The sequence below is a fragment of the Somniosus microcephalus genome, chromosome 29, assembly GCF_052327205.1.
Source record: "Somniosus microcephalus isolate GS21.2 chromosome 29, FLI_Smic_1.0, whole genome shotgun sequence".
Classification (NCBI taxonomy): Eukaryota; Metazoa; Chordata; class Chondrichthyes; order Squaliformes; family Somniosidae; genus Somniosus; species Somniosus microcephalus.
Window position 1 is genome coordinate 37,211,798 of NC_141015.1, and position 18,596 is coordinate 37,230,393.

General features: G+C 49.4%; 3 protein-coding genes across 5 annotated transcripts in view; 2 read left to right on the forward strand and 1 right to left on the reverse strand.

The window, feature by feature from the left end:
- Window positions 1-3,375, forward strand: part of LOC147098648 (ras-GEF domain-containing family member 1A-like) — a 34,833-nt gene extending 31,458 nt beyond the window's left edge. For all 3 annotated transcript variants that reach the window (XM_085970618.1, XM_085970616.1, XM_085970617.1), the window contains one exon: window positions 725-3,375. In XM_085970618.1, the coding sequence (XP_085826744.1) occupies window positions 725-749 (25 nt within the window). In that variant the 3' untranslated portion in view covers window positions 750-3,375. The remainder of the gene's footprint in view (window positions 1-724) is intronic.
- The window catches only part of csgalnact2 (chondroitin sulfate N-acetylgalactosaminyltransferase 2), a 112,103-nt gene that overhangs the window by 21,752 nt on the left and 71,755 nt on the right, over window positions 1-18,596 (reverse strand). The window contains exon 9 of the transcript XR_015074210.1: window positions 14,893-15,066. The gene's annotated coding sequence lies outside the window, so the exon portion shown is untranslated. The remainder of the gene's footprint in view (window positions 1-14,892; window positions 15,067-18,596) is intronic.
- LOC147098650 (basic phospholipase A2-like) lies at window positions 9,227-10,128 on the forward strand. The gene has a single exon (XM_085970079.1). The coding sequence runs from the start codon at window positions 9,442-9,444 to the stop codon at window positions 9,997-9,999; it is 558 nt and encodes a 185-aa protein (XP_085826205.1). The 5' UTR covers window positions 9,227-9,441; the 3' UTR covers window positions 10,000-10,128.

Below are 18,596 nucleotides of genomic sequence, written 5' to 3' on the forward strand. Positions count from 1 at the left end.
AGTATAAATACTCGGGCGTGGGCCCAGCTTGCTCAGGATGTTTCTGTAACCAGGAACTAGTGATTGTAACTAGAAATCTCATGGTTGTGAAACAGTTGATTAAAGCCTTGTTTTATACTCAAACCAAATGCTCAGTAGTCTTTTTACATCAGAGGTCATTCAGTTCCGCTGTTGGTGGGACCTCGCTGTAAAACAGCTGCTGTTGTTGGTTTACATAAAACAGTGGCTGCACTTCAAAGTAATTCATTGTCTATGAGGCACTTTGAGACGTGATGAGATGCAATATAAAGACTTGCATTCGTTGAGGGCCTTACCACATCCTGGAAAAAGTATTAAAGCGCTCTCCCTACAATGAATTGCGCTGACTGTGGTTGTTGCAGGTGAACACAGCAAGATATGAGTGACCAGGTAATCTGAACAACAATCTAAGGACAAGTGTTGGTCAGCTCACCGAGAGAACTCCCTGTTTTACTGTGTGGATAGAGCCGCGGAATCTTTCACTGCCGACCTGAACAGGTAGACAGGACCTTAATTTAGTCTTGTCTTATCCGACAATGCAGTACTGCACTGAAACCCGCAATGGGGCTTAAATCCTGGCCCTTCTATCTTGGAGGGTGAGATTGCTATCACTGAGCCAAGCTGTCACTCCAATGTCTTTTTAAACAACTTGTTCTCGTAAGAATTCTAACGTATTCCTTTTTTCCCCTCCGCTCTCGCTTGGCAGGGCCACGTTGTTGAACAGGGTGTGAATCATCCACTTTCTACAAGCCAGACCCTGCGAACCATTTGCACTGCGACAGATTTTTTTTTGCTCGAATTTGGAAGGGAAGAGACTTGGCGTGGTCGTTGTTGCTTTAAAATTTGTAAATTTGGTTTTGATTCGGATTCGGATTCCGGATCGTGACTGTACAGAGAGCAAGAGGCCGACTGGATGGGGCTCTGGGCCCACTGGCTGGGCTAGGTCTATTCCAACGCCTTTTTACAGCAGGCTATGTGTGCTTTGACTTAAAGTCACTTGTAAAATAAATGGAAGACAAAGAGAAGGCAGAAGAATGACTTTTGCCATGGGGCAGGACCCTTTTAATGAAGAAAAAGCATCACGGGGAAATCCCTGGCTGCTGTTGTTATGGATACCAGTAGAAAATAAATAAGACAATGGCGACCTGAGAGAAATTCCTACTACTGTCAATTCATTCTTTGCTTAGTGACAACTTGCTGCTTCAGTGTGAGAGTGTTACGGGTATAAACAGTACTGAAGGGACTGTGTCGCACCAGACCAGAATCTTATGGAGGGGGGGGGAGGGAGGGAGCGAGGGGGCAAATTGGCAAGATCTTAAGATCCTATGAGGCAGAAGAACCTCTATCCACCACGGAGTGTGTAGTGATGGTTTTTGCACTGCAGCTTCTAGATTGACCACAATATGGACTGAAGCAGCCCCAGTCTCCTGCCCTCTCGGAGTGTGCAGATTGCTTTATGTTGTGCTCTATAACTCATATTTTCATTGTTCTATGGGACCGAAGAACGTTTTCTTTTTTGTGCAGAATGCAGGTCCCACTTTAGGCGCTCACTAGAATGAAGGACAACCTTTTCTGCCAAGCTGCACAGTGCACTGATGGTTTTATATTGCAGTCTGTAAACCCGTGTATGGGACGGTCTCTAGGACTGAGGAGCCCCATAGCCCTGCCATACTACAGCGTGTGCGTGTTGCTGCTGTTTCAACTCAGCCCGATCTCAAAGTGATTTATCGTTTTTTTTAAAAATCTCTTTTAATTCAAATTTTTTTTTAACCGTTTTGCAATGTTTAAATAGGTTGCTTACCACAGACTGAACTCTTAAAAAGGATTTCTGCTCCGTGCTTGGATTCCCCAATAGGTCACCGTGTAGAATCTTTCCTAAAAAAAAAACTATCCACAAGTCTTCAATTATTATATACAGTAGAGTCCTTCCCCCCCAAACCCCGAACAAGGGAGCGATGCAGGATTGTAGATAGAGCCCCATCAGGAATATTGCACAGGCCATAAGGGGGGCAGTGTAGGGGAGAACAGCGAGACTACATCCCCAGTGTTAGAGGGCAAGGCGATGTGGAATGGCTTTGATAAACAAGGGCTCGTCAGTCTCAAAAAGACACATCCCAGGGGGCAACTTGTACAAGATGCCTAACAGGATGAGAAAGATAAATCCAAACACAATACTTTCAGATACACCAGGGCACAGCGCCGGAAAGTGTCTCTTTATACAGAGAATGACCAACAGCTTAAATAAGGTGGGCCAGGAGAGGGCAAGGATGCGGGACTTAGCAGCTGTAAGAGAGAGACAGTAAGGGTTGAGGTAAAATGGGCTGAAGAGCTTTTACCTCAGCTCATCCTGTGATCAGTCCGTCCAATCCATCAATTTAGCTTATTCCTTTAAGCCCTTCAGTCAAACAGTGAATGGTCTTTCCCAACTGAGCTCCCCGTACATGTGTGTGGGACACTGTACCTCGCTCTAACATCGCGCTACGGCATCTTACAATCCAATGCCCCAGGCACTACCGAAGCGTTTCTGTCTACACCTTGGGCGAAGGGGTGGATTTCTGGGAGTGTGCCCGGGCGCAAGTACTCAAACTGGGACTAACAACAATCCCGAGAGTGCAGCCATTCAGAATCAAGGCTGAGAAATGTGCGAAGAGGATTCGAGTGAGGACAGAGTACTGCAGGGGTGTCTCTGGGTGATTCACGGGGCCCCTACAATACGGCCTGTGAATTAGTGTCAAGGCAACTGGCATTTCATCATCCACAGACAAACTCAGAATCGATCCCTAGAATCCCATAAAAACAAAATTCAATTAATTTGGTCATCATAAATCAGGGGGTGGCGGGGGAGGGGGGCTCCGATTGTTATACAACTTCTGCAAAACCTCTGATTAGGCTTGTACGCCAACGAAAGCAAATAGCATGTTGACATATTATCGTTAGTGCCTTCAGTGCAGAAGGAGGCCATTCTGCCCATCGTGCCTGTGCTAACTCCGCAATGGAGCTCCCTGCTGGAATCCCGTTTCCCTGCTCGTCCCCTGCACATTTGCTGCTTAAAGTGAGTTTTAACTGAAAGCTGGTGCCGGGGACACTGACCAGAGTTTTCTACTTTCATTAAAAGCCGCGCCCACCCCTCCAAATATAGCAACGAGGACCCCCGCCCCCCCTGGCTTTAGTTAAAAAGAGTCGTACTGAAAACATCCTTAGGGAGACATTTGCTCAGTGCACTATATGGAATTAAGTTGTTTATAAAGACCGGGTTTATGATTTAGTTACACATATGACACCAGGAAACCTCCCCCCCCCAACCCCAAATAAGATCAAAGACCATTTTGCCATTGTTGTCAACGACATTATAAGCCCTCCCGTCATTCCTGTTTCTAGTTGGATCAGTATCACCAGCACACGCCTCAGTATGGCAGCCCCGGGAACTCCAAGGATTGGCCTGAAAAATATACATACACGGGTTTAAGTTTTTTGCAAGGACGCTGCTTTTTTTTCTGGATTTATTGCCTCACGGCGCCCAGTGAGATCACTACAGGCAGACGAGGGCAAGACATTTTTCCCCCCAAAAAATCAAGTCATTTTCTAAAGCTCCTCCTTGGGGGGCCAAATTAAAATTGAAAAGCCTCGTGCGTTTATTTTTTTTTTAAAGAAAATTGACGATTAGATTTTATAACACTAACCACTGAAGTACATCGGCAACTGAACATGTCGGGTAAACGACGGCCTTCTTATTCAAAAATGAGTGTGTGTGTGAGAGAGATACACACATTGTGATCGGGAGACCGATCTAGCAACGTGTCGGCCATGGCTTGTGGGGAGATGGCAATCGCAGGTCCCTCTCGCATCTGCTCTACAATTTACCGCAACATTAAAAAAAGGGGAAGACATCGAGATACTTGCCCCCCCCCCCCCCCCTTAAAAAAAAAACCCCACCTCCCTTCATTTTCTTGCACAGGAGGCATTTCCCCCCCACCCCACCCCAAACCCACCACCAGAAAAAAGACTTAGCAGCACTCCTAAAAAATGAGGGCTAGAAATTGTCTCGGGCGATGACGTTAAACGGGCGGTATCGGGTCCGCCGCCCGTTATGCACAGATCCTGATATTTCGTGCCGCTGACTGCGTTGGAACTGAATATCAGGGGCTGCGTATAACGGGCGGGCGTTCCGATACCGCCCGTTGAACACCACCCTCCGAGATTAATTTCTAGGCCTTTTATCTTTTTATTTTTATTTTCTCTGAAAGGTTTACTGGTTTAGAAGCACTGAATGCGTCGTACGCCACACTCTCAATGTTTTAAATGTTGGTTTTTATAAAGACACAACTACAGAAAATAAATTATGTGAAAATCCGACTGGTGTTTCTGCTCTTTTTATTTTAAAAAATGTTCTTTTTCTTCCAAACGCTCATTTAACCCAATTGCTCAATTTAGGATGGATCCAAACATAGAAAGGCTTGCTGTTAGTCTGGCAGCCGGAGATGTTTTTGTCTTGGGAAGGGAAGGGTGGAACTGGAAAACTCGACGCAATGCGAAGAGCCTTCCCCTGGTAAAGGATGTGGTTGAAAAATGTAAGAAGTCACACAACACCAGGTTATAGTCCAACAGTTTTATTTGAAATCACAAGCTTTTGGAGCACTTCATCTGACGAAGGAGCAGCGCTCCGAAAGCTTGTGATTTCAAATAAAACTGTTGGACTATAACCTGGTGTTGTGTGACTTCTTACATTTGTCCACCCCAGTCCAACACCAGCATTCTCCACACTGTGGTTGAAAAAGGAATTGTTCGCTTCCATCCATGAGCGCAGACATGGCATCAACAGGCAAATCACACTTAGCGGCACCAATAAAATGAACACCTACATTGTAGAGATTACGGGGGGGGGGGGGGGGGGGGAATTGGGTTGCCTTGCGCCTCCCCTTAGTGCCCGGGCAGGGCGGCGCTAACGCCTCCCGTGAAATTCAGCGAGAGGTTAGCGCCAGCGGTAGCCGGTAGCGCCCCACGGTGTTGCACCTCCGGTGATGACATCATTGCTGTGCACAGCGCCCCGCTTGCACCCCAGACGCAAATTCGGCCATGCCCCCTGACCTATTGCCGGCCGATATGTCTGACAGGGTCAGGGCGGCGTTTGCGCAGCCGCGGTATTTACAGGGGCAGGTGTCGGGCGGCCATATTTTTTCCTGGCCACCTGCCCCCCCCTTCTCTTTCATTCGGGGGTGCCAGGCCGCGATCAGTCAGCCCAGCGCCCCGCTCCCCCGTGGTCCAGTGGGGCCCCGGTGTCCGCAGCGCTAGGCCCCTCCCCTTTAATCAGGGGAGAGAGGCCTGCAATACTGTGGCGCTACGTGCCGACGCGCGTGGCGCTGTTGCACGTAGTGCTGCAATATTCAGCGGTAGCGCCCCAGGAAGGAAGGGGACGCTTCCAGTAGCGCCCCGCCGAAGTTAGCGCCCCAAAGGGGGGCGCCACCGAAATTTTTCCCCTACATATTACAATGATTATGAGAAAGACCAGAAGCACATCTCCTGTGTTGTTGCTCACAGTAACAACTCGCTTTTACGTAGTGCCTCCACAGCAGCGTCATGAAACAAAATCTGACACCGAGGCATATAAGGAGATATTAGAGCAGGTGACCTAAAGCTTGGTCAATGAGGTAGGTTTTAAGGACCGTCTTAAAGGAGGGAAGAGAGGCGGAGAGATGGAGACGTTTAGGGAGGGAATTCCAGAGCTTAGGGCCTCGACAGCTGGTGGACAGATGGTGGAGCGATTAAAATCAGGGACAGGAACATAGGAACAGGAGGAGGCCATTTAGCCGCTCAAGCCTGTTCCATCAGTCAATGAGATCATGACTGATCTGCGATCTAACTCCATATACCCGACTTTGCCCCATATCCCTTAATATCTTCGGTTAACAAAAAGCTATCAATCTCGGATTTAAAATTAGTGTGATGAAATATATTCCATTCATCACTGCCTGTGACTGTGGTCGGTTTCAGTGTCATTTCCCTTCCCCCAGTCCTCATTGTATTATGTATTGGAATGTGCTGGAATGTGCTGTGTGTAGGGCTCCGCCCATACCTGGCCCCTTTTGTAAGCTGGCTCAGTGTGGCCTCAGCCTCCAGAAGGAAGACATCTCTCTCTTTTACGTGTTACTTTCTAAGTTAATAAAAGCCTTATTTTGTTTCGCTAACATCGAGTCTCGGAACTTATTGAGGCACATCAATTAGCAATTGATCTAGCATCAATGGCCGTTTGCGGAAGAGAGTTCCAAACTTCTACTTCCCTTTGTGTGTAGAAGTGTTTCCTAATTTCACTCCTGAAAGGTCTGGCTCTAATTTTTAGACTCTGCCCCCTAGTCCTAGAATCCCCAACCAGCAGAAATAGTTTCTCTCTATCTACCCTATCAGTTCCCCTTAATATCTTGAAAACTTCAATCAGATCACCCCTTAACCTTCTAAATTCTAGGGAATACAACCCTAGTTTGTGTAATCTCTCCTCGTAACTTAACCCTTGGTGTCCGGGTATCATTCTGGTAAACCTACGCTGCACTCCCTCCAAGGCCAATATATCCTTCCTAAGGTGTGGTGCCCAGAACTGCTCACAGTGCTCCAGGTGTGGTCTAACCAGGGTTTGTACAGCTGCAGCATAACTTCTACCCCCTTGTATTCTAGTCCTCTAGATATAAAGGCCAGCATTCCATTAGCCTTTTTGATTATTTTCTGTACCTGTTCCTGACATTTTAATGATCTATGTACCTGGACCCCCAAGTCTCTTTGGACCTCCACTGTTTTTAGCTTTTTACCATTTAGAAAGTCCCCTGTTCTATCCCTTTTAGGTCCAACGTGGATGACCTCACATTTGCTTACATTGAAATCCATTTGCCACAGTTTTGCCCGTTCACTTAATCTGTCGATATCCCTTTGAAATTTTATGCTTTCATCTAAACTGCCGACAAATCCGCTGATCTTTGTGTCTTCGACAAATTTGGATATATGACTTTCTATGCCATCATCTAAGTTGTTAATAAGTAGTGTGAATATTTGAGGCCCCAACACAGATGCCTGCGGGACACCACTAGTCACATCCTGCCAGTTTGAGTACCTGCCCATTATCCCTACTCTCTGTCTCCTGCCGCTCAGCCAATTTCCTAACCAGGTCAATAATTTGCCCTCAATTCCGTGGGCTTCTACCTGAGCTAACAGTCTCTTATGTGGGTCTTTATCAAATGCCTTCTGGAAGTCGATATAAATAACATCCATAGACATTCCCCTGTCCACTACTTTAGTCACCCCTTCAAAAAATTCAATCAGGTTTGTCAAGCATGGCCTACCTTTCACAAATCCATGCCGGCTCTCTCTGATCAACTGAAAATTTGAGAGGTGTTCAGTCACCCTATCCTTAATTATAGACTCTAGCAATTTCCCGACAACAGATGTTCGGCTAACTGAACTATAATTCCCTGGTTTCCCTCTCTCGCCATTCTTAAATAGCGGAGTGACATGTGCAACTTTCCAATCTAAAAGGGACGCTTCCTGAATCTAGAGAACTTTGGAAGATTATAGTTCGGGAATCTGCAATGTGCTCAATTACTTCCTTTAAAACCCTGGGATGGAAACCATCTGGCCCTGGGGACTTGTCACTCTTTAGTGCCATTATTTTCTTCATTACTATTAATTTACTTACACTAATTTTATTGAGTCCCTGTCCCCGCTTCAATATTAGTTTCTTTGGGATTTCCGGCATGCTATCCTCCTCTTCTACTGTAAATACTGATGCGCAAGAAGCCAGAATTGGAGGAGCGCAGAGATCTTGGAGGGTGTCGGGCTGGAGGAGGTTACAGAGACAGGGAGGGGGGTTGGGGGGGGGGGGGGGGAAGGCCATGGAGGGATTTGAAAACAAGGATGAGAATTTTTAAAAATCGAGGTGTTGCTGAACTGGGAGCCAAAGTGGGTCTGCGAGCACAGGGGTGATGGGTGTCGGAGGATAGGCTGTTTTATAATGACAAGAGTGTGTTGCCCTGTAATTTGCAATGTATTATTGTGCAGCTAAGCTACAGGTGTGTAATTTGGCTACTCGAAGATTCTGTGCCTGCTAACATAAGAACATAAGAAACAGGAGCAGGAGTAGGTCATTCGGCCCCTCGAGCCTGCTCCGCCATTCAATAAGATCATGGCTGATCTGATCTTGACCTCAACTCCACTTTCCAGCCCGCTCCCCATAACCCTCGACTCCCCTGTTGCTCCAATATCTGTCTATCTCCGCCTTGAATATATTCAGTGACTCCGCCTCCACAGCTCTCTGGGGTAGAGAATTCCAAAGATTCACGACCCTCAGGGAAGAAATTCCTCCTCATCTCCGTCTTAAATGGACGGCCCCTTATTCTGAAATTATGCCCCCTAGTTCTAGATTCCCCCACCAGGGGAAACATCCTCTCAGCATCCACATTGTCAATCCCCCTCAGAATCTTACATGTTTCAATAAGATCACCTCTCATTCTTCTAAACTCCAATGAGTATAGGCCCAACCTGCTCAACCTTTCTTCCTAAGACAACCCCTTCAGCCCAGGAATCAACCTCGTGAACCTTCTCTGAACTGCCTCCAATGCAAGTATATCCCTCCTTAAATAAGGAAACCAAAACTGTACGCAGTACTCCAGGTGTGGTCTCAGAAGTTCTTTTCCTGATTCTCTCTCACACGCACTGTTCTCTGACATGTCTCTTTCTTCCTCTTTTGCTCACTCACTTTTCTCTGTTCTTTTTTCTGTCTCTCACACTCACTTTGTCACTGTTGTCTTTCTGTCTCCCTCTGACAGTTCTCTCTCGCTCGCTCTCTCCCATTCTCCTCTAACAGCTCTTTGTCTGCTCTGACAGTTCTTGCTCTCTTTTGCTCTCAGTAGACTCAGACAGTTCTTTTTCTACATCTCTCGCATGCGCTCAGCTTTCTGTCTCTCTCTCGTACTCCCTCTGACTGTCCCCTCTAACAGTTCTTTCTGTCCCTTGTACTCCCTCTGACTGCTAGCTCTTTTTGTCTCTCTCCCTCATACTCTCTCTAATTGTTCCCTCTAACAGTTCTTTCTGTCTGTCTCTCTCCCCTGCCCTCTATAACAGTTCCCTTTCTGTCTGTCCGTCTCTGGTCTCTCACTGCCCTCTGACAATTGTCTCCCTCTCTCTATTCCGTTCTAGAATCCCCTCTATTTTGTATGTACACCGGCTCAACTGTCCTTCACCCTTTCTCATTATGAAAGACACAGAGAAAGAAAAGCCTTAGGAAATGTTCCCGTGTCTGGTGTTCCATTATAAGCTGCCCTGGGGAATGTTTCTTAATTGCAGGATTCCCCTCGGCAGTAGAGAGAATTAGAAGGTGGGTAAACAGGCTCGTGATCGACCCGTCTGCGTAAGAGGCCTGTTAGAAAACCTTCAGCAGGGGGGTAAATGGATCGCGCGAGACAGCCGTTACTCTTCCACCTCTTTCTGCTTTATCAACTGATGCCTCTGCCCGTCGGCCAGGAGGTGCCGGTAGAGAATGGCAGCCTCCACCACCGTTATGTGTCTCGGAGGAGCGTGCTGGATATTGCATTTGTCCTGTGGTGCTACAGGGACCGCTACCAGTTCTCCATTTACAGCGTGAACGGCTACGGCTGCTACTGTGGCAAGGGGGGCGACGGCGTGCCGCTCGACGGCTTCGACAGCTGCTGCTTCAGCCACGACTGCTGCTATGAGGGCGCGCTCCACGCCTCCTGCGGCAGAGGCACCAACGTCTACTTCAAGCCCAATTACTCCCTGTGCAAGCTGGGCAGGGCCGAGTGCCCAGAGGGCTCCGACCCCTGCTCCAGCGACCTCTGCCTCTGCGACAAGCAGTTCGGCGAGTGCCTGGCAATCGCCACCTACCGGGACGAGTACGCCAGCTACCAGCAGAAGTTCTGCACCGAGCCCAAGCGGAAGTGCCCCCACGAGGAGACGATCGACATGGAGGTGGACACCAGAAGATAGAGCAGGGACCTCAAGGAACATTGTTGGTCTCCGTTGGACTTATATTCATTTAAAAAAAAAATTACATTTATGTTAAACGTGCAAACTTTTATCAATGGGGTTCTTTGCCTCAAATTTACTGCAGTATTAGTGGAATGGACTTTTCTACGGATGGGGGTGCGGGGGAGGGGGGGTGGCGAAGTGAGAAGCATGAGAATGGAGCCCTATTTCAGACAGGTATGCCCATCCTTCCTCGTAGGGTAGGCTGTTCGATGGACTTCCTCATGGTTGGGTGGCGACCAATGTTCCCTCTTACTTATCTTTGGGTGCGCTGCCCCTTTAAGGGGCTGTGCGGCCCCATTCTGCTCGAAACTCTACATTGAAAAAGCCGGTCCCGGGCTGCGCGGGATCAGCAGAGGGGGACGCAGCCTTGCAGGGAACGTTGGTAGTGACCCATCTTTAGTCAGGGGTAAAACTTGTTTCGGATGAGACGTTAAACCGAGGCCTCGTCTGCCCTCTCCGGGAGCATAGTTCCAGATTTCCACTGCACTTTGTGTGAAGAGGTGCTTCTTGACATCAGCCCCCTGAATGGCCTAAGTTGTAAAGGAAGATGCTCAAGATTTAAGCAGTTGGGAGGGGACGGTTGGTGGGGGGGGGGGGGGGGGGGAAAATAGCAGGAATGATCAATCCGTCATAAGCCTCATTTGTGTGCACACTGGTGGCAGTTAGTCCTATTAACTGTCCAGCCGTACATCGCAGCAAGCGGAGGCCCAGTCACCTAAACTAGCGCCCATGGGTTCCACCAACTCGGCCGCCTGGCCATGTGTTGCCGCTGTTGCTATGAAGAGCTTAGCAACACATAGCAACGCAGCCACGGAGAGCAGCCTAGCAACGGCAAGAGGAGCAAGGCAGCATAGCAACCAAAAGAGGAGCATGGCAACATCAGCAGAGCCACGGTGCCAGCCGCACGGCCTAGACTGTGTGCCGCAGAGCCAGGGTGCCGTGGGAGAGAGATACAATAAACCCTACCCGCTGCTCATCAGGAGCCAGCTCGTTAAAACCGCGCGTGAAATGGGGGCAGAACATTAACCCATCCACAGAGGATGCCAGGGTACAGGACTGGGCACTATGGAAGTGGCAGCCTCGTTATATTTGTGATTCCTTAGCCTTGAAGAAATTAGCACCTTACAATCATTTCGTATCAGTTTTCTTAGCGTACCAGGTCCCTTTCCCCCTCGGGAGGAAACATAGAAGATAGGAGCAGGAGTAGGCCATTCGGCCCCTCGAGCCTGCTCCGCCATTCAATGCGATCATGGCTGATCATCCAAACTCAGTACCCTGTCCCTGCTTTCTCCCCATACCCCTTGATCCCTTTAGCCTTAAGAAATATATCCAACTCCTTCTTGAATATATTTAATGAATTGGCCTCTGTGGTAGTGAATTCCACAGGTTCACCACTCTCTGGGTGAAGAAATTCCTCCTCATCTCTGTCCTAAATGGCTTACCCCTTATCCTTAGACTGTGACCCCTGGTTCTGGACTCCCCCGCCATCGGGAACATCCTTCCTGCATCTAGTCTGTCTAGAGGAGTGGGTAGCGGTTTATAATATTTAATGTTATTTTAATTGCCAATGTTCTTCCTCAGTCTCTCCGCCCACCCCACCCCCATCCCCCGACCCCATAAACAGTGAAGCCTTGGCTCTGTCTTCAATTGGTTGTAAATTCCGCAGACAGTTTTAGTAACAAAGGTGTCAACACGCCGGTAAGATTCTTCATTGGCTGCGAAGCGCTTCGGGACGTCCTGAGGTCGTGAAAGGCGCTATATAAATGCAAGTCTGTCTTTTTTTTTATTCCTTAGCCCGCCAGTTTGGACGGTGACGCTAAGCCATTTATTTTTCACCTGGGCTGGAACCGGTTCTTAGCAGCTTCACACAAACACATCAAGGTGTTTGTTACCGACAGCACGCAGCACCATCCAACCCAGCTGCTGTGACAATCTGTAAATCAGATAGAGCGTGTGTACGGAACCTCAGGTTCGCACAATGAACTTTCTAATCTAAATTAAAATATGTACATACAGCTCAGTGACGTTGCTGCACAAATCATTCCCAGTCACTGCTTCAATCTGTGGGATGGCTGGTGGGGGGTCGGATGGTTCAGGGGGGGGGGTCGGATGGTTCGGGGGGGGGGGGGGGTCGGATGGTTCGGGGGGGGGTCGGATGGTTCGGGGGGGGGGTCGGATGGTTCGGGGGGGGGGTCGGATGGTTCGGGGGGGGGTCGGATGGTTCGGGGGGGTGTCGGATGGTTCGGGGGGGGTCGGATGGTTCGGGGGGGGGTCGGATGGTTCGGGGGGGTCGGATGGTTCAGGGGGGGGTCGGATGGTTCAGGGGGGGGTCGGATGGTTCAGGGGGGGGTCGGATGGTTCAGGGGGGGGTCGGATGGTTCGGGGGGGGTCGGATGGTTCGGGGGGGGTCGGATGGTTCGGGGGGGGTCGGATGGTTCAGGGGGGGGTCGGATGGTTCAGGGGGGGGTCGGATGGTTCAGGGGGGGGTCGGATGGTTCAGGGGGGGGTCGGATGGTTCAGGGGGGGGTCGGATGGTTCAGGGGGGGGTCGGATGGTTCAGGGGGGGTCGGATGGTTCAGGGGGGGTCGGATGGTTCAGGGGGGGGGTCGGATGGTTCAGGGGGGGGTCGGATGGTTCAGGGGGGGGTCGGATGGTTCAGGGGGGGGTCGGATGGTTCAGGGGGGGGTCGGATGGTTCAGGGGGGGTCGGATGGTTCAGGGGGGGGTCGGATGGTTCAGGGGGGGGTCGGATGGTTCAGGGGGGGGTCGGATGGTTCAGGGGGGGTCGGATGGTTCAGGGGGGGTCGGATGGTTCAGGGGGGGTCGGATGGTTCAGGGGGGGTCGGATGGTTCAGGGGGGGTCGGATGGTTCAGGGGGGGTCGGATGGTTCAGGGGGGGTCGGATGGTTCAGGGGGGGTCGGATGGTTCAGGGGGGGGTCGGATGGTTCAGGGGGGGTCGGATGGTTCAGGGGGGGGTCGGATGGTTCAGGGGGGGGTCGGATGGTTCAGGGGGGGGTCGGATGGTTCAGGGGGGGGTCGGATGGTTCAGGGGGGGGTCGGATGGTTCAGGGGGGGGTCGGATGGTTCAGGGGGGGGTCGGATGGTTCAGGGGGGGGGTCGGTTTGGATGATCTTTATTCGTCAGTAAATCAAAGAGTCATCTGATATATAACATGTGATCAGAAATCCTGTGCCTCACCATGGAGGGAGGAGGAGAGGGGGGGACGCTAACCTAGTGGTTATGTTGCTGGTCTAATAATCCAGAGAATGCAAGTTCAAATCCCACCATGGTAGTTTGAAAAATTGAACTCAGTTTAAATATTCTGGAATTAAAAAGCTGGTACTCGTAACAACTGTCGGATTGTGGTTAACACACAACTGGTTCACTGATGTCCCTTAGGGAAGGAAACCCTGGCGCCCTTACCCGGTCTGGCCTATATGTGACTCCAGTCCCAGTGGCCTTGCAATCTTGCCAACAATGCCCACAACCCGAGAATGAATTAAAAAAATGATCCACTATTATACACAAAGAGGTTTCTAATAATTACCAGTATCATTGCACGCAGAATGATTTATATCTTAGCAACTGTGCTCCAGTGCATTACTGTAAAATTCAATTATTTTTACATTATTTTTAAACTGTTCCTCCTAAGCTGCAAATACTCCATCCTCCACATTCTTCCCCCTCGCTGTATCTTCACCGTGCTGTAATCAAAGTTCATCCTACGTTCAGGGCGCGATACAAGTGGAAACACTCGGCCGGTCAGGCAGCATCATCATGGAGAGAGAGAAGCCGAGTTAACGTTTCTGGTCGATGATCCTTCGTCAGAACTTCGATATAAATGCAAGTTGTTGTTATTGCTGTTTGTGGGAGCTTGCTGTGCGCAAATTGGCGGCCGCGTTTCCTACATTACAAGAGCGGCTACACGTCAAAAAAATACTTCATTGGCTGTGAAGTGCTTTGGGACGTCCTGAGGTCATCAAAGGCGCGATCGAAATGTGGGAGGGATTTTCCAGTCCTGTCCTACAGCTCTCTCCCACTCTGGGTGTGTCCTGAATTATATTGGCCCTGCTTCTTTTCTTAAACAGAGTGACTGCTGCCAATGAACCGGAAGCTGTGCAGAAGCATTCTCCACCACCTAGAAGGACAAGAGCAGCAGGCGCATGGGAACACCACCACCTCCAAGTTACCCTCCAAGTCACACACCATCCTGACTTGGAAATATATCGGCCGATTCTTCATCGTCGCTGGGTCAAAATCCTGGAACTCCCTCCCTAACAGCACTGTGGGAGTACCTTCACCACACGGAGTGCAGCGGTTCAAGAGGGCAGCTCACCACCACCTTCTCAAGGGCAATTAGGGATGGGCAATAAATGCTGGCCTTGCCAGCGACGCCCACAGCCCAGGAACTAATTTTAAAAATGTTAACTCTAATAACTTTCCTAAGCCGACAGAAACACCAATTCAACTTTTAATTTTTCCCTTTCTTTGTGGCTCAGTTCGGCAGCGCATAAATGTTAACTTTCTCTCTCGCCTCAGTTCGGCAGCAGCGATCAATTTTCCCCACACCTTCCCCTCCTTTCTCTCCACCCACCCCCCACCCCAGTCTGTGGGAAATCCGGTGAAAACAACCAAAAAAGCTACTGGAACTGCACATGCGGGATTACTCTATTTCGCTGGCAGCAGTGGCGTCCTTTATTAAAAGTAGTCTATGAGATTTGTAAAAATTGTAATAATTGCAAATATACAATTATTTACAACAGCCGTTAACTCACTGTTAATCTACAACCTGTAAACGTAAAATAGATAAGATAGCGAATAACCGAGTTTATGTTCGCATTCTCTTCTTACCTTGATTCTTGCTGCTCCTCTTCTGTAACACTCTCCGTCCCGACATCAACTCCAGCCCAGAACTCTGTAGACCAGCGAATGCGGCTAGCCTCTGTCCCAGGGGACGTCCCATTCTGCTCCCTCGGCACTGTGGCAGCACCTACCTGCTCGCCTGCAGTGACGTCTCACTTACATCTGAAACAATAATTAACCATAAATTAGGAATTCAGGAGAACCTTCTTTACTCGGAGTGGTGAGAATGTGGAACTTGCTACAGTACCACAGGGAGTGGTTGAAGAGAATAGCGTAGATGCATTTAAGGGGAAGCTGGATAAACACATGAGAGAGAAAGGAATAGAAGGATATGGTGATATGAAGAGGGAGTGGGAAGAGGCTCGAGTGGAGCATAAACACCGGCACAGACCAGTTGGGCCGAATGGCCTGTTTCTGTGCTGTAAATGCAATGTTCTGTGTGTGTAATAGTGCCGTGGGGTCTTTTAACTGCCATTGAACCAGCAGAAGAGGCAAGATGGAGCCCTGGCTGAACTGTCTCCCCAGATGGACAGGCTAGATGTGTAATTCAAGCAATATCTTTCCATTGCGATGCATTGCTTACCTTCTCCCGGTTGCTGTGTGCTGTCTGGGAGTGCTGGACTGCCCCCTGAGGTGCTGTTGAGGAGGAGTAGTTACAACTGGATCCCAGGAGGTGCTGTAAGGACTTTCGCCTCAGAAGGAGACTGTATCCAACCAACGCCATAACATGACTTCAAAACAGTGGGGTTAGACATTGTAGAAAAGAGGGGGCACATCAGGCAAGAGCAGGACTAGGGTCGGATTCTCTGATTGGACGTTTCCTGACTTCACATGACCTCCAACCTCCCCATAATTGGTCACCTGACACATCCAACCTCACGACGCCCCACCTTCCTGCAACAATTGGACAGCGAACAGGCTCTTTGACGCCCGATTGGATGATTCTTGACTGTCAGTCCTCGCCGCGTCGTGTCGCTCCACCTTCCCCCGCCACTGTTCCATGCAGGCTCTGGTTCGAGTGTTGAAGCCCCCACAAATCTTCAGGCCTGCATGGTTCCGGTGGTAGAGGGCGTTCTAGGAGATGCTCCATTGTTTGCGAAGCCTCTCCGCAGTCACAGTCGTTAGTGTCGGTTTGGCTGTATCCCCACTTCTGCACAAGGGCTCTGCAGCGGCTGACACAAGTCCTGAGACGATTGAGACACAGCCAAGTAGGCCGAGTCTCACTGGCTCCTGGTGGAAGAGATTCCTCTGGATCAAAAGATAGCTTGTGTGGCTTTGTCTACAGGCTGCCAATCAAACACCCATTTCCAATTTAAAAAAAATATATAACTAAATCAAAAATTTGGGCCAGAAATTCGGGTCTTCATGGGTTAGTACGCGCTGGGTACTCACGCGTAAGGCCAACGAAAGTGCCGGTTTCGTGCATGCGCGGGAAACCGGAACTTCCGTTCCCTTGAAAGAAGGGGTTCACAGGTCGAACGCGTGCGCTGGAGAAGCAGCGCGTACACCTGGAACTTCCGTTTTTTTTTTTTGCAGGTTTCTCCGGGAGGGTAAGTCTCCAGCAGCTACGCTTTTAAAAAGCAGTCGCAAGGCCTGCTTTTAACAAGTGGCGAATTAAGTAAAATTAAAACATTTTCCCCACAGGTTTATTATTTTTAAATACTTTAAAGAAAGGTAAGTTTATTTTTAGCCCCATTAAAACCTGTAATTAATTTTTTCAAAAATTTAAATTATTGTTTAAAGTAGCTATTTTAGGTAATTTATAGTTATTTTAAAAATGTGATTAAAAAAAAAATTATTTGAAGTTTTAGTGATGTTTTGGGGCCAAACTCTATTCATAGATTTGACAGCTCTTCCTGTCAAATCTATGAATAGATTCCCTGCCACGATTGGCTCCCCATGGCCCACGTGATCCCAGGGGACGCTTCGAACTAACTGCGCCCCTGGGATACGCAAGCACTGCGCGCCGGCAGTTGGAGGAGGCCCAGGATCGGAATCCCACGCGGGCCCACAGCACAACAGCCGGCGCGCTAGTTAAGTGCAGGTCAGGGGCTTGCACCCGCGGGAAGCCCCCGACCCGAATTTCTGGCCCAAAGTGTTCAAAGATAATGAAAAAGAAGGTTTTTTTCTTAATGGCCCCTTATTATTTCTTTCTCCCGAGTGACTCGCAGCAGTGTCCTGGAGCTTAATATTTAAGCTTTGACCACGCTCGATCAGTTCCGATGGACAGGTCACATCGTCTGCATGCCCGATACGAGACTCCCAAAACAAGCACTCTACTCGGAGCTGCAACACGGCAAGAGAGCCCCAGGTGGGCAGAGGAAACGCTTCAAGGACACCCTCAAAGCCTCCTTGAAAAAGTGCAACATCCCCACCGACACCTGGGAATCCCTGGCCCAAGACCACACAAAATGGAGGAGAAGCATCCGAGAAGGCGCTGAACACCTCGAGTCTCTTCGCCGGAAGCCAAGCGCAAACAGCGGAAGGAGCACACGTCAACCCAAGCACCCCACCCACCCGCCCCTTCAACCACCGTCTGCCCCACCTGTGACAGAGACTGTAGGTCCCGCATTGGACTCATCAGTCACCTGAGAACTCATTTTTAATGTGGAAGCAAGTCATCCTCGGTTCCAAGGAACTGCAGAAGAAGATTTAATTCCTGGAGATCCAGGGACAATTCTGGAAGGAGTTGACAACCCTGAGCATGGCTCTCCACATGGAGAGTTCAGGATTCTGGGGCCTTGTCACCAGGGTAGGTCAAGGTCAAGGTCAAGCTCAAGGTCTCACCCCACAGGGGAGCTGCCCTGTGGGTTAGTGTGCTGGAGCTCAACACGTGTCAGCCAGTGGCTCAGTGGGGTCGCACTCTTGCCTCCGAGTCAGAAGGTTGTGGGTCCGAGTCCCACCCCAGAGACTCGAGCACAAAAATCCAGGCCGACACTTCCAGTGCGGTGCTGAGGGAGTGCTGCACTGTCGGAGGTGCCGTCTGTTGGATGAGACGTTAAACCGAGGCCCCGTCTGCTTTCTCGAGTGGATGTAAAAGATCTCATGGCCACTATTTCGAGAAGTAGCAAAGGAGGGCACCCTAGCCAATATTTATCCCTCAACCAACATTACCAAAAAGCAAATTATCTGGTTATGCTGTTCGTGGGAGCTTGCTGTGCGTAAATTGGCTTCTGCGTTTCCTACAACAGCGACTTTGAAAAAAAGTACTTTGTTGGCTGTAAAGCGCTTTGGGACGTCCTCAGCTTGTGGAAGGTGCTGTAGAAATGTAAGTCTTTCTATTAAGAAGTCCTCAGAACAAGCACTAGCTCTTACCCCCTCCCAAACTGGTGGTAGGGAAACATAAGATTTTTTTCTCCAAACTGCAGCCTTGTATGTTTGATCGAATGTGGTAAATGGCTGCAGTCTATGTTCACTCTCAAAAAATGAGAAGGTCAACTGAAAGTTTTAATTAAGGACAACTCTTGAGGCTTTAGAACCTAATTGAGTTTCTCTCAAGGAATTGGAAGCGGGCCAGCACATCAAAAAGCTCAACGGCTGTTAGAGTCCATCCCATGAGCGAGAAGGAAATGATAGCACTGTTGGCGAAAGATGAAAAGACATTAAATCCTGCGGGCGGTAGCCTGATCTGAAGACTGCTCAGGGAGAAATTACTGAAGGAAATCATAGAAGCTGGGGGCCTGACATCAGTA